General features: G+C 40.1%; 1 protein-coding gene across 6 annotated transcripts; it reads left to right on the top strand.

Moving 5' to 3' along the window:
• The first annotated feature begins 8596 nt into the window (after positions 1-8596).
• elavl3 (ELAV like neuron-specific RNA binding protein 3) lies at positions 8597-21519 on the top strand. Of its 6 annotated transcripts, none has more exons than XM_053337999.1 (7): positions 8597-8605; positions 15507-15723; positions 15811-15914; positions 18107-18260; positions 18433-18661; positions 20395-20433; positions 21171-21519. In XM_053337999.1, the coding sequence occupies exons 1-7, from the start codon at positions 8597-8599 to the stop codon at positions 21517-21519; spliced, it is 1101 nt and encodes a 366-aa protein (XP_053193974.1). The 6 variants fall into 6 exon arrangements, with proteins under 6 accessions (XP_053193974.1, XP_053193975.1, XP_053193976.1 ...); XM_053338000.1 differs by having other exon boundaries at positions 21192-21519; XM_053338004.1 differs by lacking the exon at positions 8597-8605 and adding an exon at positions 20982-20984 and having other exon boundaries at positions 15510-15723; positions 18436-18661; positions 21192-21519.
• Positions 21520-27375: the final 5856 nt, after the last annotated feature.

Genomic DNA, 27375 nt, shown 5'->3' on the forward strand with positions numbered 1-27375 from the left:
GAGATGAGGATCTTCCTCCTCCACGCTGGGACCGGCGGGTTAGGATCCCTAACCCTCCCCTCCGGTGTTCCTCCTCCTAGCGGCCGGGAGCTGAACTGCTGCTGTAGAGCGTCAATTTACCCGCGCTAGACGCTCCACATCCGAAAAAACATCAAAATAAAACCCGCGGGGTTTTTTTCTCACGTCTTATTTTTAAGCAAACTAATGTGGCTCGACATTAGTTTTGTAGCATGTCGTCCAAAGCGTGTTTTAAAGAGAGGGGCAGTCATTTAAAATAAGGATACTGACGTGTTTCAATTTCACATCATCATGGAAATTATATTTTCTCCTACTTCCGGTTTTGTTATTTTTCCCAGTCAGGTTGGGCAGTTTATAGCGAGGTTACATCCACCATCTGTTCCTGCAGAAATCTCACCTGACCGGTTTGGAGTGACCTGATAGTGGCGCACATCCACCACAGTTTAAGGTTTCACTGGTTTCATTTCTGTATAAAAATTTAGGGAAGCAGGCCAAAAAAAAAAAAAAAAAAGTTTCAAGCTTGACTTTTCTCTCACAATGCCCTGATCTGATTTAGAGGTGATTTGTACAGTTAAGTAATTACAGATTAACCCAAATGGCATTAAATGACACATTAGAGTAGAAAAGCATAATGTTTCCTTGAAAGGAGGCTCTACTGTGTTGTTAATGCCAAGTTTAATCTTATTTGGGAGGGGGGGGGGGGGGTGCTCAACAGCATCATCTAGAGGACTGCTTGGTCTACATAAATTCTCTACAAACCAACAAAGCGTGTTATACCGAGTCTACACCAGAGGGTGGAGGTGTTCACCATAATTAGAGAAGAAAGAAAGCCTTGCCTCATCAGTGATTGTTTAAGATTCAGTCCTCAAATTTGACCTCTACAAGGAGATGTGATATAGCTGCAGATTTGTTTACTGCACTGCTGTCTAAAAAGATACATAAGAGTCAGATCAGTGAGCCAATTAATACAAATCATTTTAAAAATGTTTTACAGTTCTCATACAAGCAGCTATAAACTGTTGCTATAGATTCTTAAAGGTGAATAAAACAAATATTTCAGAAACTGTGGATTTCACAGGGCCAGTCTCTGTCCTGTTTGAGCAAATGAGGAATGAAGCTGTCAGTGACTCTTCCCACAATTGGAGGACTGTCATTTTATTGTACTGGCAGGTCTACATCTCCATACCCCCATGCCACTATAAGGAATTAATATAGCCATTCTTGCTGCTGCAGCCCCCCACCCCCCCTCTACCACTGCTCACTCCTTCTACCCCACTGTCGTCCTATTCAGCACCCTGGAGAGCTGCTGCAGGTACTATGGCTATCCTCTGTGAGATGGCTGATGAGCGGTATGAATTGTACAGGAGAGATATGAAAAATGAAGAGAGGGGAGATGAAGGTAAAATTAACCTTGCGTGACAGAGACTCGCCTGTAGCCGAGCAAGGACAGACGTCTCGTGGATGTATGTTTATGCATGGAGCAGCAGTCAGAGCTCGCAGCAGGCATGACTCTGGCCCATAGCCGCTGCTAATGAAAATAAATGAAGCTCACGTTCTCCATCTCTCCTCTATACAGGCACGCTTCCACCACAATGCCTTAACTCATCTTTCTTTCTCTGCTGCTCCAAGGCTCAGCAAATTCAAATTTATTGCACAATGGTGATTTCAATAATTGATTTATTCATTAATAGCATTCATATATACATACATAAAACAATACATTACGATTACGACAATACGAGTCTTTATAATAAACATTTCAATATAAAAATTACTAGTGTATTAGATACGCTGTGTTTGTGTGACATTGCAGTGTCCTTGCATAGTTGGAAACCCCACCTACTAAAAGAGGGCTGAACCCATGCCTGCTTTATCCTTCTGTCCGCACCTTCCCTGCCTGCTTCCTTGCCTTTCTGTTCATGGAAGGCTTTCAATTCCTAGATCGGCACTATTGTTTGAGTGCCCAGCCCCCACGGCAGCAAGAGCCCCCCCCCCCACACACACACACACCACCATCACTGCTGTGTTACCAAAGAACAAAAGAGAGAGTGTCAGACACCACCCACTAGATCTCTTTCACACCAGAGCCCCCACCTCAGTTCCAGATGGGGTTGCCTTTTTTCAGGGTTTCTCTCAACCCCAAGAGTCCTCCAAAATGGAGGCCCCCCTCCCCCTGGAGCCCACTACTCAGCTGCCCGTCATCCACCTGCTCCGCCGCCACGCGCCTGTGGCCAGGGCACATCCCCTCTGTATCCCACTCCACCAGGGAGTCCTATTAAAATCATTAACCACTTTTTACTGGGTGTGTGCTTCCAGGATTACTCTGCCAGCAGCAAAAACTTTAACAATATTAATGCCTGCAAAGGAGGAACACACAATCAATTTTTAAAAATAAAAATGAAAAATAATTTTCAAGAAATGGGGAAAGATTGAGGATGTTGATTTTTTTGTGGAAGTTTATGTAATATAAAATTTTGATTGTGCAAAAATGAATATGTAGATCAGTTTGATTGTTCAGCTGCTCTTAAAAAGTAGGTGAAGGAATTACAGCAGACTGATTACTATGATCAATAATGCTAATTCTAATCTACATCCCGGGGTGGTGTCATATACAAGGGGCAGGCAGATGCTCATTTGTTTGTTACCCTCAAAGCCTCAACATGTAGCATCTTCAGGAAAATCTCTGCGTCAACCTCCACCCTTGTCTTGACCTTTCCCCTCCAGGGACACAGAGTAAGGTGCAGCAACAGGACACATCTGCTACAAGGCAGCTGTTAAGTCTCCTAACATTTATCCTACAGTCATGGCTTGGGGGGGCGGGGGGGGGCTAAAGGTAATCATTGTGGAATCACTCAAAAATCTACTGAATTACTCTAGATAACACAAGTCTCTTGGTATTTACCCCTCCATCAGCCTTGACACAATACATTAAGCTAATCAGACAGAAGAAAAATTTGTTGTAGTTATTTGCTTATTCAAGAATCAACTTAAAGAACAAATTGAATGTATCTTGCACAGAAACATTTAAGTCTTAGCCACCAGTGTGAGCAGCCGCATTTTCTCCTCTGCCTACATTACATGCATGGATGCATGCTATGCTGTCACTCACTAACCAAGATTTATGGAAATATTCCCTTCCAGCTCCTCTCAGTGCAGTGCACACAGCGCACTGCTATTAGTGTGCTTCATGTTTAAATATATGCAGATATATGCATATAATGTGTTTATGAGTTCTTTGCAGTACTCACTTTAGACTTTTTGCAGGTTCTTAGCTGCAGGAAATGACTAAACCCCCATCACCATTACTACCACCCCCATCCCACCACCATCTTCCAGTCCCTAAGGGTTCAAGCACCCAAATCAATTGAAAGAAAGAAGAGTGCACTGTGGTCCTCCCCCTACATCTGTCAGGGAGGGAAAGCAGGAGGGGCAGCACTCACGGGCGTACAGGGGAACAATATCACTCCATCTGTCACAAACCGTTTCATCTCTGATGGGATGAAATATAGCTCACAAATACATCTACCTCTATATCATCTATTTGTATTAGTTTACTGGTACCCAAGCCTCCGCCAATTCCCACAAGCATACGCAGTGGCTTTTTGTCTCATATTACCTTCCTCCCACCAGCCAGCACTCTCCAACCACCTTGCAAATTATGCTTTTAAGCCAAACAGCATGTTAAAAGAAATTATTCCACTTTACACAGTGAACCAATTAATGAAAATGGAAGACTACCAAGTAATGAAATTTGCATGTAAAAAGTTCCAGAATTAATGTATAGAGCAGCGAACCTGAAAGCTTAATGAAAGAGAAAGCGCATATTGTATCTTGAGGAAAAAAAGTAAGATGCAATCTGCTAATAACCAGAGATCTCTTTCATATTCAAATGGTGGTGCTGCTGTGTTTGGAGGATGGGTGTGGCCGGTTGATTCTTCTTGCCTTCTGAGCTGTCGCGGCTTTGTGACGTCCTCGATCCCATTTGCTCTATCAAATTATGCTATCTGACTGGTCACTGTTAAATGCCGACATGACAACCCCGTACCTATCAATGTCCACAGTGCTGCATACTGATCTCCGACAAAACAAGGTAGCCCAGGGATCCAGTAAGCTGTAAGAACAGCACAAAATGGCCTGACTGTTTACTGGAGGGAGGAACGAAAAAAAAAAACCTCCCATATTCCCAAGAGCCATCATGCATCTCTCTCAGCAGCAGGTAGAGCTGCAATCTCAGTCATTCATATTTAATTCCGCAAGAGTTTCCGGCCAGACTAATGTGCTATTGATTTCAAGTCTCCTATTACTGAAACGAGGGAGGGCCATGAGGGGGAGAGAGCTGGACTACAGGGAGTGAGAGCTAGAGATTGAAAGAAGAGAGAAGAAATAAGGAAGATGGAGGGAGAGGAAATAGAGTGCAGTGGCTAAACCAGTCCAGTGTCTTTCTGGGAAACATTATCATATTCCAGATGGACGGCTTGTCTATCTATTTATCTATTTCTCCGCTGTCAAGTAAATGCGAGCAAATTCTACATGAATGCACAATGAGAACAATTCATGTTGAGGCAGGAAATGTGTTTTATATTATTTATCATTTATTAAAAGTCAGGGCATTAACACACTTCATGAAGCTAAAAACAGCTCAGCTAAACAGGAACAGACATACTTGCACCTCTACTATTTGTTTTATGTCTGTCACTTATGTTCAGTCAGAGAGCAGCAGGAAAAGGAGTGAGAGAAAAACAAAGAGAATGTCTAAGAGCTTTGTGTATTTAAGGTCTCTCCCTAGATACCAAGGCAGACAGGACAAAATGAAAAATTAATAACTACGCTTTATATTTAAAAAGGTAAAGTATATCATGGTCTCTGTTAAGGAGGTTAGTCCTGTTTAAGCCAACCTCATCACAGATAACACTATGATTAACATGTATTTATATGCATGTGATGTTTCCTTTAATCAAATAATGAGTGTGAAACACACACACTGCCTCAAAATATGAAACATAACATTTTACACAAAACACATGCACATAAAAGACAGATAACTGTATACAAAGAATTAAACAGGCACATGGAAAACAGAATATAATCCATAAATAAAAAGATGACAAGAGCGTCTACTTCCTCCCACCAGCCTGTCTACTCTAATAATAGCCCAGAGACAACACATCCAGACAGACACAGGGAGAGAAAGATATAGAGAAAAACCAAGGAGAGAGAAAGAGAGAAAGTGCAAGAGTGAACCCATGAGGGAGACCACAAGAAAACTGCCAAATAATACATAAAGGGTTGAATTAGGCCAGTTGCCATTATCAACAAATGTCCTTTTAAAAAGAGGCTAATTTAATTTTGGATCCTTTCCTGAAAGCAATAACTGCTTCACTGCTGCTGCCACAAACCCCTGATTTGCCAAGAGCCAGGCCTAGTGGATAGACCACTGAATTAACCAGACCTGAGGCTGAATCATCTTCCCCATCCCCCAGATACAGTGTCATAGTGTCACTCTCTCATTCTCCCTCTCTCTCCCCCTCTCTCTCTAACACACACAAGGCCACTACCTTACCGCAGGGCAATGGCAACAGGCATTCATTTTTGACGTAATACTGTAAGAATAATAGAGATGAGAAATAGAAAAGGTCAGGCTAAAGGATTCAGACCTAAAGGGTTTTCGCAATTTACAAAGTCACATATTATTACATATTTACTATCCAGATTTCAAATACACAATGGATTGCATATTGATGTTATGGTAGTGTTGTATAGATATAATTTAAGATGCCATTTAAAACATGCATTTCTCAGCTCCTTCTTCTGTATTCTCTACAGTAACTGCACAATTAGCAGTACTTAGTGTGTTTAATCTGGGGGCTGATGAACTTCAACATCAGTTAACTAATTTTGTAAATGCTTAGAGTTCATCCTTCTGGCACCAAGAAGCATTCCACGATATGCCAGGAGAAAAGGACCATTGCAACAAGACTTCTAATCACCACTAGTGGAGGAACCCTTAACAATAAGAAAATAATCAGTAGAATAACAAAAAGGCTTTTAAACAAAACCAATGCTTGATCCTTTGATTCAGTAATGTACAATAGGTGCTTCAAATGCCCTCTTACCCACATAGAGGATTCAGCTGCCGTGCTACTAACCAGGGCTCTAATGAGGGGCCACAATTAAGCCCATTTATTCACATTAAGTGTGAACTGTAAGTGGGGCTGCAGTCAGTTGACGGACCTGGGTGCCTTTGTGTTACAAGAGCCGCTTTTATTCAGCCAACAAAGACGGAAAAAACACAAGCACCTAATAACCGAACCTCGTCGTCTCTTCTCAGACGTCCATACACACCGGCAGAAGCACACACGTGCGCATGCACACACAGACACACACTCTTCCTCCCTCTCTAACAAACTGACTCAAAGGCTCCAACGCATCCAGGCTGAGTTGAGTCACTGCTTGACAGAACGGTGGGGGCGGGTTTAAGACAGACTGACAGTGGGGCTCCATCTCTATCCTCTTATTAACGCTTAACGAGTGCTTTCCTCATGCAATATTCATCTCCACTAATATCATCCAAGCTCAGAGCCGAGCTTTCTACTTATGTAAGGCAATTATGTAAAATATCAGACAGGGCCCATGTTCAGAATCTGACTGGAAGAGAGCTGCAGGACAATGACAGAAAGGAAAAATGGGTATACAGGAGTGATTGAGAAGGAAGGGACTGGAGCATGGGTGGAAACAATAAGAGAGAGGGAAAATGGTTGACTTGTATGTCCTGTGTTATATCTTCATCTGAGTAAGGACAAACATCCATCCACAGATCCACTGCAGGCAAGTGGCCAGTGTCAATAATGCAAACAGTTTCCTTGCTTGCATCATCCTTCCTTACAGGCATCTGAGGACTCGTCAAGGTCAGGTAAGGAGAGCAAAGCTGAAGAAGTGACTGTTGTTGCAGGAGGTCTCACTTCAGCACCACTTTTCCACTCACCAACACAAAAAATACACTCAGGAGGCATTATTTCTATACAAAGCACATCTCTGCTTCACTATCTCACTCCCACACATGAACAGCAACCTTATACTCATACACAAATAAACAAACATACACTGATTTACGCATGCACACCCACCCCCCCAGGTCAAGGCCCTATGGGGGTCTGCGCAGAAATAGGTCATTTGTCACACATGATGTCCCGGGGCAGGGGATGCATTATAGATGAGACCAAACAGCATGTCTCAGTGAGCACTCACCACACAGCTAGGGACACAGGAGTGAGCAGCAGGAGGTGGGCAGATAGGGAAGAGAACTCCTCAGGAAGGGGATACTGGGATGTCGTAAAGTAAAGACAAAAAAAAAATCACTGCTGGCTACATTTGTGCCCATAGAGCAAAGAAAGAGTCATTATTCACAACAGAGCTCTGAGAGAACTACAACTGCACCTTTCTCAACTTTACATTGAATATACATTAATTAATTCAGAGAGTATCTAATTTGTTATTCTCATATCTGCACCTGACCCTATAGCCAGCCATCTGCCTTGCATATGAGAGGTCCAAAAATCATCCACTCATTGGTCTTATTATGGATTTACTTCTTTGTTTCTAGCTGCCATTCACACACAATTATGGCATATTTTGTGTCTTTTCTCTCACTGCTTTAACAGCGTGATCATCAGCAAAGAATGTGGACTTGGAAAGTCTGCCGACTCTATACTCAAAATTGCTTTTATTTGCAAAGAACAAAAGGCCTAAAGAGTGAAGTTGTTTGCTATGGTTTCAAATAGGCCTAAATGGAGAATGAGAGAAAAAAGAAGGGGTTGTGCTGGGGGAGAAGTGAGTGCAAAGTGTGGGGAATGAGAGACAAGTCTGCTGTCTTCTGCTGCACCCATCTGTTCTGAAAGTGCAGGTGGAGTCCTATTCACTCCGCTCTGCGTGTGTGTGTGAAGAGGGGGGCAGGAAGAAAGGAAGGGCAGCGAGAAGGAGGGAGTGGAGAGATGGAAGGGCAGGGATGGAAGAGGGAGGGGGGGGGGGCTCTTGGTGATCTCTCCTGCTGAAGGGGATAATGGGAGAGGAGCGCATTGCAATGGCTGCCATGTAGTACCCTCCCTGCACAATTAGCCAATCAGCAGCGCGCTCTGCCAGCCAGGAGGACGCATAAAAGAAGAACATTGCAGCAGAGGCACAGAAGGAGACTGCGAGAGGAGCAGGGAATTATACACACAAAAACAGCAGAACCAGAACACCCTCCCCTGGACACACCCTGCTGAGGATCACTGCTTCTCTTTTTTTCTGAACCATCGCCCACGCCACTCGGAGAGAACGCTCTCCCTCATCACCATCTAGTAGAAAACCCCTTTCTCCTCAATTTCATCCTATAGAGGACACCTACAATCTCAAAGGGCTGAGATCCCCTGTCGAAGATTGTATTTTTTTTCCTTTTTTTCTTTTTTTTTCTTTTAATTTGGACTCCTGACAGAACAGAAGGGCCATATATATTGAAGGCCGAAGAGCATATACAGACTCAGCCTTCAGCTTCAAGACCAGTGCAAAGAAGGACCTAGATTTCTTTCATTGTACGTCAAGAATGGTTACTGTACGTATGACTCTATTTCTCTTATATTTGTAAAGGGGATGTTGCACCTGCATGCCTGCATTGTATGTCATACCCTTTGTATTTTATTTGTTATGCACAATACATGTACACATGTGATGTAGCCATACACAGGTTCAATTCACATCTTACTTGCTGATACATGTTTAGTGGAGATTGTTTTAAAAAGAGCTCCATTGCTATGCCCACACGCCAAAACATAGCGGATCTTTGGGATTAGTGTTTTTATCCAATATGCTTTGCCATATTATTATGATAAGATTAACGATCGATAGTGGCAATTAGCAGTCTCACACTGAGAGATGCGCCATGCAAGGCTGCGCTCCAGCCTGCAGTCATCCTCGGCGATGGATAAAGTCTTTATCCTTCCATTTTAGATAGCACAGCTTGTTTGTAAAACAGCCGTTCCGACTACCTAAATGTCGCAGCTCTGAATAGATTTTTTAATGATGCAGGAGTCAGGATCTAGGCATTCCGCACGACGGTAGTGATGGAGAAAGAGAAAGACGATGAGGCGCAGGGTTCAGTGGGGGGAGGACTGGCTTTCTTTGGCTGGTGCAGCACAAGGATGCTGGAGACGGTTTTGTGAGACAAAACATGATGCCTCGGAGGCTGAGGGTCCATCCAGCAAGGCGAAGGAAAAAAAGGGTCGAGTCACTCCGGGAGGGGGAGGGGGAGGAGGGAGATTACGCATCCGTTGGTTTGCATTGAATCAGACAAAGTCCAAATTCCTCAGGGTTTCGTTGCGATGCAACCGAGTAAATGGGATGGAAATCTCAGAGGCCGCGACAGTAAGGACGCGCACGGACATCTCCATTTTAAGTGCATTTCTCCAAGTATCACATCACATACGTACAAGATGGCCATGCTTGCACTACGCCTGTCGGATAAAAGGAGATGTGAGCAGTGATAAATTAGCTTTGCTCTGTGCCGACGGCTGGATTGGGCGTGTCTCTGCTGGACTTGAGCACACCAAACGAGGGCCTTAAAGCCTCAAACGGCCTACTCCGCTTTACCTCTTGACATGCCCTACGCTTGACAGTCGATAGTTTACATAAGAGGATCAATTAAACCTAGACACATTTGCATGAAATTATAGAAGCTGGGAAATGAGTAAGAAATGTGGAAACAGCGTGGATGCTGCTCATGATCCAACTTTAAATTACGTGCAGATTTGGAAAAACAAACCTGCTCATTAAAGTGAAACATAATAAATTACTATATCATTTTATTCATCTACTGTTTGGGAATGATCAAATTATCATTTCTAATAATATCTAGAAATTATGAGACTGTAGCAGACAATAAATTATTAAAGGCAGGAAGGGGAGAGATGGAGTTGGTCCACGGAATTGAATTTAGAGCCATTAAGAACTCTGAGGTCTAATCTCACTGAATTTAAAATGGTCAGAGATATTGTTTGAAACATTGCGCAAAATAGAAGTGGACAGCATGTTGTTTCATTATCTGTGAGCCTCAAGCTGTCCACTTGACATGTTTTCAACCCCAGTTTTATTTTCTCTTTGTTGTACATTACCTATTGTCCCTCACAGGCCTAGACAGTGTCACACGCTGACAGAGGCTGTGGCTCCCCTCCACATGGTCCGCAGTCCTCCATGCCTGTACCGCAGTGCCAAGCAAATAAAAGCGTTGAGTCAGACAACCTTTGCAAGGCACTTACACAATTCAAGGACAAGGACAGCCGAGGCCATCACTGTAAACCAATCTGAACAGTTCTTTGATGTTAAGTAAAAAAGTGTTGGGCCTATACATCTTTTTTTAGCTAGTGATTTAAAAGGTTAGAGGTCATTTTAGACTGTTAAAAAAAACAAAAAATTGAACAACATTTATCATGTTACATTTTAACAATCAAGATATGGCCTGTCTAACTTATGAGACGTTGAATGCAATTATGTTATGTAAGGTTGATTTACCTCCTGTTGCCTATGACTTCATATAATTATACCACAAATATAAAGCCTGTAGGGAAGAATGAGGTAGGGAATCATCACTGAGACTGCAAAATGAATATCTTGGGTTACTTTTTCCTAACAATAATCTTTTTAGACAACAAATACTGATAATTTACCTTTATTGCAAAGGTGTGTTATTATTAATTGATAATTGTATGAAAATATGGCGATTTTAATCTTTATTGACGGTTCTTGTCATTCGCCCTTTACGCCAAATTAATATTGAATTTACAACTAAATATAAGACTGCTTTTTCTGGTAGAGAAAAGAAAATCATCAGAATATCAAGGATTTCTGTTTTTATTTTTCTATATTTGACCCAGCATGGCGTTTTTGACTTGGAGCTGGCAACTGTAACAATCATTGTTCCCGGAGCGTCCTGCAGCCCCTGGCCACGACACAAAGCGCCACTGTTTACATTAATATTCATAGTGCTGCCATAGCCTCTGCGAGGGAGAAGAGGAGGAACGGGTGGCTCTTTTGTTTGGTCGTTTCAATACGTTTATTCAGCAAAAAGGCGCTCCGGTTCATGAATGCCTGCAGAGCTCACAAGTCTTGCCTTTTAAAAAGGGAGTAAATAAGAAGCATGGAGAAATCGGAGGGGGTTCTGTTATATATAAATAGCCGCGCATCTTTTATTTTAATTACTCGAATTAAAATGTTTTAAAATCTAATATAAAAAAGGTAAATAATAAATAAATTAAACAGCTCGGTGGTTCTTGCTGGTTTCACGGGCCTCTGTGGCCTCAAATGGGTCCGTCCGAAGGCCACTCCCTTTTTCAGCACGCTGGATAGCGCTCCGCATGCTACAAGGACTTGCGAGACAGATTTGTCTCCCCGAGCCTTTGACGTTGTCTGCTCCCATCTTATCAAAGCGCCACATACTCAGTGGGGCTGAAATCTTTTAGAAATCTTAGTCTGCGGAGCGGAGAATAGAAGGGAGCCTCAGTGCATGGCTGACATGAGCTGTGACTCCTGTCGTCCTGTTGTTTTACAGCTGCCACCATGATCCCTTAAGCTGCAGAGAGTGTGGCTAATGCCCTTTGTTTGGGATAATCCTGTAATCTGTGTTATTTAGAAGCCTCATTTACACTTCAGCCTAGCATTCAGTTTTGATTCATGCCTTCCAGAAAAGAAAAGAAAAAAATATATATATACAATACGTAATAATGTGGACAAGAGGCAAGGTTATATATTAAATGAGATAAATCGTTGTTAGCATCATTGCTGTAATTGTTGGTGATATATCCAGATGGACTTTTTATATGTCCGTTTTGATTCAAGATTTTTTTTTTCAACAAAAAGAAAAACACACACACACACACACACACACACACACACATACATACATCAAGTGCATTTAAATCTACGCTAAAGCTCAAGTTATCTTTCCTTTTTTGCTGAAACTGCAGGATAGAACAAAATATTTGTCATGTATATCTAACAGACATTTAAATTACACTTCTGGTTATTCTTAATGTACTGTAAGATATAACATAGAATATATCATGTAATGACAAACTAGGAAACAGTAAGTCTTCTGTACAGTACAGCCTGCAGTGAAGTACTGTATTTGGAGCAGAAATGAATTGGGAAAGCTGTCTGTATGTACTAGATAGACAGATAACATGGCTGCATTTACATTTAGTCATGTAATGCTGTGTTTTGTAATTTAATAGTGTACAGTGTAGGTGGTACATGTGCTTGGCAGTGGAGGCAGGGCTCTTGTTTGCGTGCAAGTCTGGGTTCATGTGTTTGGCAGAGGAGGCAGGGCTCTTGTTTGCGTGCGAGTCTGGGACCATGTGTAGGCGATGCTGATGCAGTACATTAAATATTAAGGGAGATCTCGCAGACCCCCAAAATAGAAAAAAGCAGTGTGGGACACAGCGCTGCCCTAACAACTGGAATCTAATCTTAGAAAGATTATTTTTATGGCATGTTTTTGTCTTTATTAAATAGATAAAAGAAACATGTTAAGAGAGAAGAGGCGGTGATATGCAACATATTCACACTCAGGAATTGATGGTGACATGGTACCCCTGAATTGAACATTTTTATTGTCTATTGCAGTTGAAAGTGTCTGGAGCCTGTAGCTGGAGTAGATCTATACTAAGCATATTGTGATTATTCATGCTGCTCTAGGCATTCGTACGTTACACTGATTTATTGTCTCTTTACTGAACTCCATATGATTTGATTTGTGCTGTTGGAGTAAAATATGAGATATGACACCCTAAAGATTAAATAATACTCTGTTTTTGGTTTCAAATAACTACAAAGCATGCTGTTTCTCTCTATTTCTGTATAAAATCTTAATCTCAGTTGCTGCTTGTGTCAGCCAATCTCAGTGCCCAGCCCCTACTCGGTGGGTCTGTGAATTATATAACTTCACACTGTTCACTGGGGATGTGTGTTCTGCCACGCTGAGGGTTATTTCAGCTGGCGAGTCAAATTTGCCCTAATATGGGTTTTTTTTCCTTTAAAATGCCTTTGTCATATTTGGGACACATTCAGTTGCTCACATTTCTGTTAGTCAGACACATCACATCACAGTATGATCACAATGCACTTGGTTCATATTACAATAAATATAACATAAGATCTTGATTTCACCTTTTTTGTCAACATTTGTAAGTCATGTTAAAGACAAACAGCATTTTAGCTGTCTGTCTAAATCTTTACGTGACAGGGTGTTGCTATTCCACGTTGCACTGCCTTTGTCCGTGTATGTGCGTTTGAAGTATTTTATTTTAGGCTGTCTTTACTCCGTCACTGTGCTCCTTTTCCTTTGTGATGCTTTCCCTTTGTCATCATCAATCTGACTTACAAATATTCCCTATTTCTGCAAAGCCACATCATATTAATACATGGAGGAAAAATGTTTGACATCCATGCAGCTGCTCCTAATATACACAGATGCATACATACACACACACACACACACACACACACACACAGCTTAAAGTAAGAAAGCCATCCAGCCTTTTGAAACAATGCAGTCTTTGAGGGGCTGTTACCTGGGCAACCTGGTCGAGGTGAGGCTCAAAGCAAGACAGCAGGTTACAGACCTATTCGTAGATGTTAGAAAAGAAGAGAAAGCACAAGACAGGAACCCATTCTTTAAGTTATTGTAACATAGAAACAGACAAATACAAAAAGTAGGTGGATATAAAAGAAACAGTGGACTGTGAAAGTCCACATTTTCACTCTAGATGAAATTCCTTAATTTCATCCATTACTCTTACTCTGTCTGTGATCATTCTTTGGTTACCAATAAAGAAAAAAGACTTCAGGGGGCATAAAGTAAAGAAAAAAAATAAAGCTGGTTATGTGTTATTAGCGAGTTAAAGTCCAAAAAGCTGGAGGGACTAATTGCCAAGTAAATATTTGTTATATATATAAATAATTATGTTTGTTTCAGGGACTCGTATTTATCCATCCAAGTCAGGAAATTTCCTGAATATCATTCTGAAATAATTCTGCCATAGAAGATTCATTAATTAAGTCCCTTTGTTGCTTTGGACTACATTGTAGGACCCCAAGAGCTTTAGAGGAGACTCGTTTAGCTCTATTGACATACATAACACCCACCAGTCAGTGATATGCAACAGTGTGGACCCACAATCTGACATAATTTACATGTTGGCCCTACTACCACACCATGTACATTCATTAAAACTTTTTATCAAGACACGTAATTGTAACAAGGAATGCAGGCACTGGACTGCACAAATTATTCCAATAGGACACTCAAAAAGGTAATGCAAAATCTTATTGAGGCTAATTTCAGTTGCATGAGTTTACTTAAAGTGAAATGAATGAAAGATTTCATCTAAAGCTGTTTGACTGACACAAAACTCTGTTAAAACAGACACAACACAAAAATAACACATGTAAAAGATCATTTGTACGATTAGATATTTTGCATGGAATTATTGTCAATATGAGCTTTGTAAAGTGGGATACAAAGTTTAAATAGATTAAATTAGCCTGAAACTGTAGCAGGTTTTTAGCACTTGTTTCTTATACCTATTTTAAACACTAGAAATACACACACTGCAACAAAAGGAACCTTTTTTTGTCAGAGTTTGCAGTGGGTCTCTATATAGATTAATGATCCAGAGAGAGACTAGGTGTTGAAGAAAGGGGAGGCAAAGTGGAGCAGGAAGTTTTGTTTCTGACCACACAGATGTTCCCTGAGAATCCTCTGTGGATCAAATTAAGCAACATAGAGTAGTCCGGAGCAACACAAGAGACACAAACACTATTCTGTGCACTAACCCACACCCTTACTCCATTTACAGTAAGTTGACCACAAATAATCCTTATCAAAGTCAAACAGGGCAAACATGTAATCCTAACCTATTTCTTTACCAAACCGTGATATTTCCCATTTATTGTAGCATTAAATCCATTTAACATTGTCACTCTCCCTTTTGTCCGTCTTCTGGACCCTGGCCACCCATACACCTCCACCCCACCCACCCCCACCCCCACCCCCACCAACACACAGACACAGACACACACACACACCAACATCACTATTATCCATCCCTGTATAATGATGTAATGGTGTTTGACCCTGGAAGAGAGTAGGGGGAGGGGAGGAGTAAGGAAAAGGGGACTGTGACATCTGCAGGACCAGAGGCAGGGAGCGAGAGAGGAGGAAATATGGGGTGAAATGGGGGGAGGGGATATGATAAATCAGGCCTTGTATCCATCTCCATTTTAGCAATGCTGATTCCTGACCTATCCTTTAGACAATGACAAAGTGGACAGACTGTGTGCGTGGCTGTGTGTATAGTTAATATTTGTCGATGTATTCTATGTTAAATATCAGACATACACATTGATACAGCCATATGTTTCTTTGTGAATTGTGAATCTAACGCCACCCTCTTCCTCAGCAGATAATCAGCACCATGGAAACCCAGGTGTCCAACGGTCCAAGCGGAACCAGTCTGCCAAACGGTCCTGTCATTAGCACCAATGGCTCAACAGACGACAGCAAAACCAACCTGATCGTCAACTATCTGCCTCAGAACATGACCCAGGAAGAGTTCAAAAGTTTGTTTGGTAGCATTGGAGAGATCGAGTCTTGCAAGCTAGTCAGAGACAAGATAACAGGTACAACTTTGTCTGCACTGAACAAAATATTATTGATTTATTTTTTTTTCAGAATCACTGATACCATGCCTCTTTCTTTGTCTCCAGGTCAGAGTTTGGGATATGGCTTTGTAAACTATGTGGATCCAAACGATGCAGACAAGGCCATCAACACACTCAATGGTCTCAAACTGCAGACTAAAACAATCAAGGTAAGCAGACCTCTACCCTCTGAAATATCTGCTATTTTTTATTTATTCTTGACAGCTTGGTAGACAAAAAGAAAGGAAGTGGAGATTTTGTCAAGGGGGGGTTGAGAGAGGTGGCGACAGACGTGACAGAGGGAGGGGAGGAAAACGGGGAGGAGGAGGCAGAAGGGAGCAGTGGGTAGAACAAAGGAAGTGAGGAAAAGAGTGAAAAGAGTAGGAGAGAGTGGAGGTCAGAAAGCAAGGGGCGGACAGCATGCAGAGGTTATTGTGATGGAAATGTAATTAGGAAGGCTGACTGTGGTGCACAAGGGTCAGTCCAGGTTACCCCATCTGCCTCCAATCTAGGCTAATTAGGGGCCTTCTTTGTCCCGAAATCAGATGAGGGAAAGAGGCAGCGTATTATTAAACACTACCTCCCTCCATCCCCCCAAACTGATCAAAGTAGATCAAAGATTACTGAGACAAACTGCAGTATTGAGAAATTGAATCTCTGACAGAGCAGAGCAGGTGATCGTCCAACAGCTGTCCACAAATAAGGACATTAATTCTGACTTATGACTGATCAAATAACAAGCTATAAGCAGGAAAGGCTGAGTACTTGGTTCCAGACCACTTTGGTTCCTTTTGAAGAACAAATATTTATAGATTTGTATATAATTTTATAAGCTTTGAGAGACAAGATAAACAAGTTAAAACTTAATACACTGAAAAACATTGTAGTACGAGTGTTAAACTTGTTAAATTATTCTACTCATGTTATGACATTCATTAATAATTTGATGGGTCTATTCATAGATTCAGTTCGTAAGTTCTCAATCATTTATTTCTTAATTCTTAAAACATGGCGCCTATAGTCAATAGTTTTCTCTCCCAGATTTTGCAGAAGGCATCAATAGAGAGGGGTGAGGCTGTGATGAAGGGGCCAGCAGTAGAAGGGTAGGGAGTAGATCGGAGAGCAGAATGCCAATGACAGGATTAGAGGCCATATGGGCTTCAGGCACCATCTGTACTGTGGGAGCGACAGGGAGAGGGTTAATTATAGGGCAGCCTCTGCTCCCCAAACGCAGCAACTCCCCCCTGACTCGTCCAGAACACCCTAATCACTGCACCACACAACCCTCCTGCTCATACAGTCCGTCTGTGTACACAATAGACACTGGTGCTCACTGCTGATCGATGAAATCAGAACACCTGTATTCATTTAAAAGATAATTTACAAGTTCTTTTCATTCACATCAGAGCTTTTTTGTTTAAGCAAAGTAAAATTTATTTCAATGCTACAACTATTTTTAATATTTATTAAAAAGTAATTTAACATTTTCCATTTATGACACCAATCTTAGACATAACATCTCTAAAACCAGTGTTTATGTGTTTTGTGAAGTTGTCAAGGATCCTGCAGGTCTTGTGATGCATTTACATTGTTTGCTGTTTGCCAGTAGGGCTGTTCTCCCCCAGAGGATAGAGACAAAGGAAAGAGGCAGGACAGGGAAGACTGCTCTGCCTATCTCAGACAACACTCACTCTGTCTCTCTATTACACACATACACAACACTCACTACAATGCGCTGAAATGAACAATCTATCATACATGTTCACATTGTCCCATAAAAACATAAACAAGATAACATGAATGACATTTACAATCAACCAGATATTCCTCTGCAGTGCAAGATGTAAAATATTATGAAAGTAGACCAACAGAAAACCATAAGGGATATAGACACAGACGCACCAAAAATGGCCTTGCACTAATTAAGTCACTGGTGAATTCAAGAAAATACGTCAACTAAGGCTGATGTTTTTTAGTGCAAAACAAAGCTGAAACTTGGCTTGTTAACTGATGATTGGTATCAGATTGGGTAATGGTTACACTCATCACAGTGTTTGTGACAGTCTTACTGTGGCTCAGTGTGAGCTTAAAGGCACTGATTAATGCCACAGATAGCAAAGAGACAGTTGGGTTTGTAGAGATGGCAAATAAGGAGAAATCAGCAGGGGTGAAAATAAAGACTTCTTAGTAAAAAATGTATATTGTTATTCCTCTCAAACTCAGTCAATTTACTTCAGAGTTTTATAACACATGTCTTAAGTTGAAGTGCTTGTTTTTCTCAAATTTAAGTACTCCAAGATAAATGTGATTTCTGAGTATATAGAAAATGCACTTGACTGATTAATGCCTTTGGGTTTTATAGGTATCATATGCCCGGCCAAGCTCGGCTTCTATTCGTGATGCCAACCTCTACGTGAGCGGGCTGCCCAAGACCATGAGCCAGAAGGACATGGAACAGCTCTTCTCCCAATATGGGCGCATTATCACATCCCGCATCCTAGTGGACCAAGTCACAGGTATCGTCTTTTTTAATTTTTTATGAAGTGATTTAGTATGAAGTGCTATTTATTTCTTTTCACTTTTTTTTTTGATGAACTCTATCTAGTCTGAGTCAGGCCAATGAGACTGGTAAGCAGCAACAGTCCTTGATGCCAAGGTAGTAACATTGGTCTGTTTTCTTATTCGGAGCAGGCATATCACGAGGAGTGGGTTTCATCCGGTTTGACAAGCGAAATGAAGCAGAGGAGGCCATCAAAGGTCTGAATGGACAAAAGCCTTTGGGTGCTGCCGAGCCCATCACTGTCAAGTTCGCCAACAATCCCAGCCAGAAGACAGGCCAGGCCTTACTGACTCAGCTGTACCAGACTGCTGCCCGCCGCTACACAGGGCCTCTGCACCACCAGACTCAGCGTTTCAGGTACTGAACCTTTACCAACCTCACATCACTTTTGAGATCATCACTAACCAACAGATAGTCTGTAAAAAGTTACGATTCCAAGACCAAATCACAGGTCACCCTGCTGTGTTGCCTTGCTTAAGCAAAATTAGTCTGCTTAAAGGGGAACTCCATCGATTTTACACATCGTCTGTTTACAGGTCTTGAGGACTACTGAATACATACTGCATATGTGAAAAATGTTGTATAAAGCCATTTGTGGCTCCAGATGGAGCTTTGCAAAATCTGATAAATTGTCTCAATCGATGTCACTTAAGGCAACATCTGTTGGTGCTGAAGACTACAGGTTTGGAAATTAAAAAATCTAGAAAGAAGTGAGGATACCAGAACTCTGTAGCCTGCTTCTCATCTCTGCATAAGGCTAGCAGCTTGAGACAACATTAGCCACTACTAGCACAAGACATCCAAATTTGTATAATTGAGTGAATCGGCAGGGTAAGGACACTGATCTGGAGAAAGAATGATTGGAATAAAAAAGATGGTATCTCTAGCTAGGCTGCATCGATTTTGATCCTTTAAAAAAAAAAAAAAAGGCCATTGTGAGTTAAACAATGTTAGAGAGCAATGGTAAATCGGTGGAGTACTCTTTTAAGCAAACTCAACATCCCACTATTTTATGATGCCAGTGTTAGGTGTGTCAACATTTAATTGTTTTACTATGACATGGAATATCATTTTTGAGTCAACAGATTCAAGTAACCTTTTTGACAATTATCAAGCCTCAATTACACTGCAGAATTGTTAGAATATCAGTGGCTATGTTCAAAAATATGTATCAACTAGATGAAGTGGCACACCCCAACAGCAAATGTGGTCTAGTGTTATTATAAGAACAATTTGGTGGCCAAGAACATTAAAAAACATTTTTTGTCAATATTAACACAACTAATTAGTATACTACTCATTTAAGTAATATGAATTCCTTATACTACAGAAGGAATTAGCAATATGGCATTACCCCTCCTTCTCACTCTTTTTCTCTGACTTTCTTTTAAACTGCAGCGTGATCCCTTCACTTGGAAAGGGACCAGATCCAAATAACAGCTCAAAACCAATGTAAGAGACCAGATTTTTCCAAGTACAATAAAAACCTAAAGCTACATAATTCTTGGTTTTTCGAAGAATCATACTGAATCTTTAAATTCTGCTTATGCTCCATAGGCATTATAGGCATCATAAAGAAATTGCCAGACTCTGGCCACATATATGTGTAATTTTGAATAAGGGTTCAAAAGGTTTGCAAATCAAAGGGTATGGGTACAATATTTTCATTGAAACTTACAAACAATTGTAAATAGTAAGTTATTTAAGGGCAATGTAATGCCTGCAAAAAAAATACCTATTTAAGTTCAGAATGCTCTCTGCTCAGTATGGATAATTTTGTTGAATTAGCAGATGTGAAATGAGAATACAGGATTTGTTTATTTTACAATTAAACTTTTGAAGGGCAATCTATTTTGGAGCTTAAACAACTGAATTTACAATGAACAATAAATACCAGCTGAGACACATAATCCCAAGACTATTTAATACCTTATTAGTTTATGGTTGGATGGTTTGGGACTGCGTTGCAGTGAAGGATGCCCTCTGGAGGCCAGCTGGTGAAGGAGCTACATGTTAACTGAAAGCCCCCCTTCCTTGTAGATCGCATAACTAACTTTTGCATCCCCTTCATTCTCCCTCTTGCGTTGCAGACTCGACAATTTACTAAACGCCAGCTACGGAGTCAAGAGGTAAATGCTAAAGGTGTACTTTCAAAAGCATCCATGCCAAAATAAAAACTCAAACAAAGTGCCCGGAATACCACCTGCTGACGTCATCTCGAAATCAGATATAATGGCCATAATCCAGACAACAAAATACTATCAGTAACTGTAATAAGCAATGATGCAGCCTCTAACAGCAGGGTATTCTGGCATGGCTTTGTTTAATCTTTTTGTTCTTTTATTTTAATTAATAGAAATAATTTCTATGTATTTATTTATGAACTAACATTGTCAGTTTCAGTTGCTTTAATGTCCCCTTTTTTTCACCAGCATGGACATACCAGATTCCGTTTGCGTCTCCTCTGTTTGCTCCAGTTTTTGTATGATTTGATTCCAATTTGCTTTTCATCCCTCTCTAGGTTTCTGTGTTTTGTTCAATACTGTGATTTCAGTTGAACATTGTGATTCATGTGTTTAATTCTTCCAGAGGCTTTGGTCAGCAGAGAAAATGAGAAAATATGCAAATTTTGTGGGTGTTTGTGTCTCAGGGCACACAGTGTCATTTTGTATGAAAGCAGGTAGTTTGGAGCCACTGTGGTGCCCACACGTTTATCCACTTACTGTACAGCAGAGGGGATGGAGATGGGGTCCCCCGACTCCATAGCTGACTACAAGCTTTATCATTTCTCACAGATACTTGCCCATAAGAGACAGTGTAGAGAATTGAAATGTTGTGTGGAACTTCAGAATGACACCCATGGTAGCTCTCCCACTCTCTTCCCCAGATTCTCGCCGATCACCATTGACAGCATGACCAGCCTGGCTGGGGTCAACCTTACTGGTCCAACTGGAGCCGGCTGGTGCATCTTTGTCTACAACCTGTCCCCTGAGGCGGACGAGAGTGTCCTGTGGCAGCTCTTTGGGCCTTTCGGTGCTGTCACCAACGTCAAGGTCATCCGTGACTTCACCACCAACAAATGTAAGGGCTTTGGCTTTGTCACCATGACCAACTACGATGAAGCCGCCATGGCTATTGCTAGCCTCAATGGCTACCGCCTGGGTGACCGCGTGCTGCAGGTTTCCTTCAAGACCAGCAAGCAGCACAAGGCCTGAGAGAGAGGCTGCTGGTACCAGCTCCTTCGACCTGCAGGGAGAGCAACCTGAGCTCCCTGTGCCATCACTCTATATGGGCCTGGACTGAGTCTCTCTCTGACACATTGTCACACAAATTCATAATATATAATCACAAACACAGACATGCAGATTCACACACACACACACACACATAACAAAACATATTCATACGCAAGCATATACAAGTCAGAGTTTCAAACAAACACACTAGTGGAGTTTTTCTTTTCTCTTTACACAACATGCTAGTCCTTCCCTATATTTGCCTGGATTGAATTAGAAGGGGTACATAGCTGGTTTGTTGGGTAAGGGTGAGAGCTATCTATTTAGGAGACAGTCTAACGAATGTGACAAAGAATGTGCGCTGAGTGCTTTGATTGAATTCAGGCAAATAATGACAACTGATGAACAAAACGATCAAAAATTTAAATGAACAAATATGTGCAATTTACCCAAACTCTTACCCCACCATCTCTCCCATTATCTTGCTGGAGAGGATGTAGTCACTTTTTTACACTTGGGCATTTTGAATCAGCGATTTTTTTAGATCAAAGAAAATTAAATTAAAAAACAGTGTTCTCTTATATACGTCTATTAAAATATAACTATATATTCAATATTTAAGGTGGTTATAATAGCCGAGTATGTAAGCATTTTCTAGAAACTTTGACTACTGTTTCCTGACCTGCATTAGGTGGTGCCTAGTGTAAAGGCAGTTTCTCTACCCTATGTGAGCTTGTAGCTCAGACCCAATATGATTTAGGTAAACTAATGAATACTGGTCACAGAAAAGAGTAGTCCGAAGGCCATCAGAATCACTCTTTCCCTCACAGTCTCACACCAAACAACACAATAGTACACTTATGTATCACATAAACACAGTTCAATAATTACTTACTAGAAGATATACACATATTTAGTCCACTAAAACAAAACAAGTTCCTGTAATTTTCTTATCTATCCTCAGGATGGATTCATCACAAGCAGACTCTCTGTGAACTTAGAGCAGAGTGGCAGTGTTCATTAGTAATTCTCTGGTAGGCTAGAGAGCGACGAGTGAGGGGACAACTGTTTCACCATAACACAGCCACGTAAAAGGAAAATACCGGTGTCTTTTCACTTTTTGCATCATTCTTTCATTGCACCTGTATTTTACTTTATCAACAGGCCATTTTACGTTGCACAGCTTTGTCAGCCATGACTTGGTGCGAGTTGCCTTTAACTGAACGTTCACCTAGTATCAAGAGGTTAAGAGAAAAATCCAACAAAACATGAAAGACACCCAAATGATATCGTTCTTGTTGGCATGCATTAATTTTAATGTTACTGTACTCAAGACAGGTTTATATCCTCAGATTGATACAGAAAATGAAAGCAGGGGATTTAATAGTTTCAATATGGCTATGCTCCAGGTAGCTGCAACTCTGAGAAAATGTCAAAAAAAACACACCCCATTGACTGACTAATGGTCTAGCCAGGTCTGCAGAGAAATAACACAGATGAGCCAAAACTGAAGAGCACCGGTATTATTCTTCAGTCTAGACTCTAGTGCACAGATAGAAGCTCCTTGAGCTAAAAGTTTTACCATTCAGCAGAATACATGGGCTCTAAAGTAGCAACATGCATAGAGCAGATTAAGAGAACTGCAGTTCCAAATGACTGAACATTTAAAACTGACTTAGTCACATGTGTGAGCGATTATATCTGGCAATGCTAAAATTATCACAGATCCTTTGAGGAGAAAGATTACCAGTTCCTCCAGTTTTGCCAAATGCTCCTCAGTTTTATTTTCAACCCCTCTATTCTCTTAAAAGCTTCCCAGAAACTTTGAACTTCTGCCCTCTCAAAAGACAACTGAACAACATCAAGCCTGCAAATAAGTGTCATAATTATACTTCTGTTTTAACACAGAAAGGTATTATTATTAATTATTTGCTTCAGATCTGTTTGGCACTACCACAAAAAAAGCGTTTCTCAAAATATCCCCAACAACCCAATTGCATGAGAATTATTTATGGCACCCTTGATGAAACATTAAGGCCAACCTGTCTAGCTGAAATGTCTGTTACAGACCAGACTTAAGATTTACCATGGGGAGAGCTAATGTCTTTCAATATGAAGACATCTGCACATGATAATAGATTAAATAAGGTCAACTATATTCAAGACATTTTTGCTTTTGCTTTTCTAAATGACGCTGTGTTAGCCAAAGAGGACGATCTCTTTGAAAGGATTACATTAGAGATAAATCTATTTTTATACATACAAAGGAACAAGACCTTGTGCTGAATTTTTACAGATTCTTAAGCTTGGAAAAATTGGGACATCGCATGGCTTTATTTTAAACCCTCTGATCTTTGCAGAGCAAGGGGGAACAAGCATGCGGTGTATGGGTGGGGATTTAGGGAGGGGGCGAAGGAACATTGTATCTCATACAAACTTAACCATTCAACCATATCAAAAATTTTAAAAACGAACTTGACGAAAACAAATCTGATGTAAAAAAAACAAAAACAAAAGTGAAACTAAACAGTTGGGGGTATAACCTGACAGACACATCTATACTTTTGAGTGCTTATACACACTCACATCTCTTGTCCTGAAGTTGTGTACAATGTTGCTTCAATGGTGGTGCAGTGAAGTGAAGTTCTTTGACTTGAGAATCCCAGACAAAGCTGCTGTGAGACCGGCTCATTGCCCAGCTGAAAAACTGAATTGCTGCTTGCAAATTTAAAAAAAAAAGGTAAAACGCAGATTCATAATGAACATTGAGCATGATTCTTTATGATTAGATAGATTTGATTTTTGCCAAAGAATTGCTTTGCAAGTCAGTACCAAGAAGGATAAATTAAGACTAACTATCTTATACCCCGAGTAATTGCTGTACAAATCTATGTTATTTATTGAAAAAGGACCCTCTACAATTTCAGTTATCATTACTTTTGAATATCTAAGTTGCGCATATCAGTTTGCATTTGTAAATCCTAAAACCACAAAACCAAATGCTAAAATGAAACAGTTGCAAGCGATCCCATTTGCACACATTTCATGCAGACACCGAATGACAAAACAAAGGCATATCAGTTATATTGATGAATTAACTCACCTCTTGAAAAAGGAAAAATCCTATGCATCCATATAATATATTTCCCCCAACATTTATATCATCTGCTTTGTCTCGTGACAAATTTAATCCTTTAAAACTTGTTAACATTGCACCACTTCAAATACTTATTCTGGCACCTTTCGATCTTACTCATACTGTTTCATTCCCCAAAATACTCTGAATGATTGTTGCTGGCGTTTTCAGAGCTGACCACATAAGAGGACAAATCTAGCTATTTTGGGTCGAGCAATTTGCAAGAGTTAGTAAGATCAAGCACAGTCGGATCGAGCACTTGATGAGACCAGTGATAGACGTTAGGAACAACCGAGATAACAGTCCACGTTGAACTGCAGCTGGAGTTGTTTAACCCAGTCATGTCCGATGTAGTACAGTCAACCCACAAACCAAACCCGCAGCCCGAAACGACCTTACATACACAGTCTATACCAAGACCTTCACCTGATGTACAGTAGAGAGCAAAGGACCATGGCAGGAAACAGTACTACACTGCTTGAGCAACAACAATAATCATTTAAAAAGACAAAAAAACTTTCCTATGGAACAGTAAGTGCAATGTGCTTTGTTTTTATATTGACTGAGAACAAATGATATATATTTTTTAAAAAAGAAATTAAACGTCACACTGAAAAGGTTTGCGGAATAGTGAAAGGAACAAAAGCTCAGACAAAAACATTAAAACGAGCAGACTCATTAAGAAAATCAAACAAGCAATGAGAGCTGTGATCTATAATTTTCCATAATCACTTCCTCAGCCCCTAATTTGTGCTCTGACCATGCAAGCTCAAACAAACTGCATGAAAGCTGACTTAATAGAGCAATTCTCAATGACCTTGAAAGGAATACTGTCTAATATATCATCAGTTTTAGCCCATGTCAATTTCAAATATCATTTATTTTTCCTGTAATTTATTGATTTCATTTACATATCAAGACTCACTTGTTGAATTAGCGTATTTGTGTTGTTGATGTTGCCATAGAGAACACACATGGGTCAAAGATTATGTTTGGTTGCATTGATTGGGTACAGTTTGTTATTTTTCTTCCATTATTTAATTAATTGCAGTTTTTACAGTGTATGCAGATTTTAGACTTAGTTAGATTTTTTTATTTCAATCAAACTGTGTTCGATTGTGTTTGTAAAAGTCTGTGGTAGCTTTTGTTGCAACATAAAATAATTTAAACAGAAAAAATTCAAAATAGCGCCAACAAACTTGTATTATTTGGGCGACTTTAAGCTTGTAGTTTTAACTTATTGTTAACTTAAAAACTATTTATTATGATTATTATTATTGCCTCGTATAAAGTATGTTTTGTGTATATTTATGGTTTATTTCATTATATTTGCAAGTTTAAAAGATTTTAAGTTTGCCAAAATTGTGGTTACACCATTTCGTTTCTTAAAAGGGGGACAAATAGAAAAACAGCTTTAGAAGTACGATTTGGAAACGTTCTCCATAGTCAAAGAATGCACTGCTATATTTAACTAATTGAAGTGTATAAACATACATGCTGTGTGCTAGATGTTATGCCTTTACTGCCTGTGTTCTGTTTGTCTTGTTAAATGAAAATCTTTTAATTATTTAATCTAATCACAGTCTTGTTTTTTCAACCACTCTGTGAACCCCTGAGACATGAGGACAGCCCCTCTAGTGAGGCTTTGGCCCATTTGAGGCCCAGCCAGGAACAAAGGGGATGTCCTAGGTTTGATATGCTCGCAAGATGCTTTCCTGTTGATGCTGATGGGCTGATTCATTAAACAAAAAAAAACAAAAACAAAAAAACACATATTAAGGGTTCTGTTTCTGTAAAAGCATACTGAGATCATCTGTATCAATTACATATCAATTTATGCTATTGAAACAAAGATGTTCTTTAAGGCAAAGATGTGTTTGGAAAATCGACCAAGAGCTCCAGCAAAATATTACAGAGCTCAGAAAAGCTGCAGGAAGGTTTTCTTGCGAGTCTCTAGGGTAGTAAAAGGGGCGAGTGGTCCTTCTGTTTCTCAACCAACTGTATTTTGTGTCTATTTATTTAGAAGAGGGGACGCAGTAACTTAGTGATGTTTTTCTTACATTTTCCTGGAATGGTAGAACAAATCAAAGGTGAAAATGATCAAAACAGTTCTGCTGACACCAATGTCAGCGGATGAAATACAAAATCTCATACTTCCAAACATGACCAAATGAACAATGACAAAATTTAACAAAGGAAAAAAAAACCTTTCAGTTTAGTCTAGGATATTTATTACTGGGATTTCAGCTGAAGACGCTTGAAGACTTTTTCATGGAATTGTTTAATTATTTGTACTTTACATGCCAGAAAAAAATAAAATAAAAGTTACAAATATGAGTGACCCAATTTTTATTGACTGTCAAAACAATATTTTGATTTTTATGACTTAAGTAGGTAATTTTCACTTATGATGTATCCACATGCACTAAGATTACTTGAAGGAAACAATGATAAAATGCAAATGTCTTGATTTCAATTTAAAGGTTGTTTTTTTTATCCATTAAATAAGTATGAAATCTATATATTAATGTTAAAATAATTCTGTGGAAATGTGTTATTTCCCAGTACTCATGTTTTGAAGCAAATTCAACTACAAGGTTTAATGAAATAATTAATGAATGTATTGACAGCTTAGTAATAACTAAATGGCTGTACTGGACTGCAACAACAGAGTAAAAACTGAACACAATAATTTGAAA

The sequence above is a fragment of the Scomber japonicus genome, chromosome 18, assembly GCF_027409825.1.
Source record: "Scomber japonicus isolate fScoJap1 chromosome 18, fScoJap1.pri, whole genome shotgun sequence".
In the NCBI taxonomy this organism is placed as follows: Eukaryota; Metazoa; Chordata; class Actinopteri; order Scombriformes; family Scombridae; genus Scomber; species Scomber japonicus.

Excerpts from the sequence above, each read along its gene's own strand:
- elavl3 (XM_053337999.1), top strand. Across the intron at positions 15,915-18,106 it reads TGCAGACTAAAACAATCAAG|GTATCATATGCCCGGCCAAG; the intron begins GTAAGCAGACCT and ends TGGGTTTTATAG. Across the intron at positions 20,434-21,170 it reads GCCAGCTACGGAGTCAAGAG|CTCTCCCACTCTCTTCCCCA; the intron begins GTAAATGCTAAA and ends CACCCATGGTAG.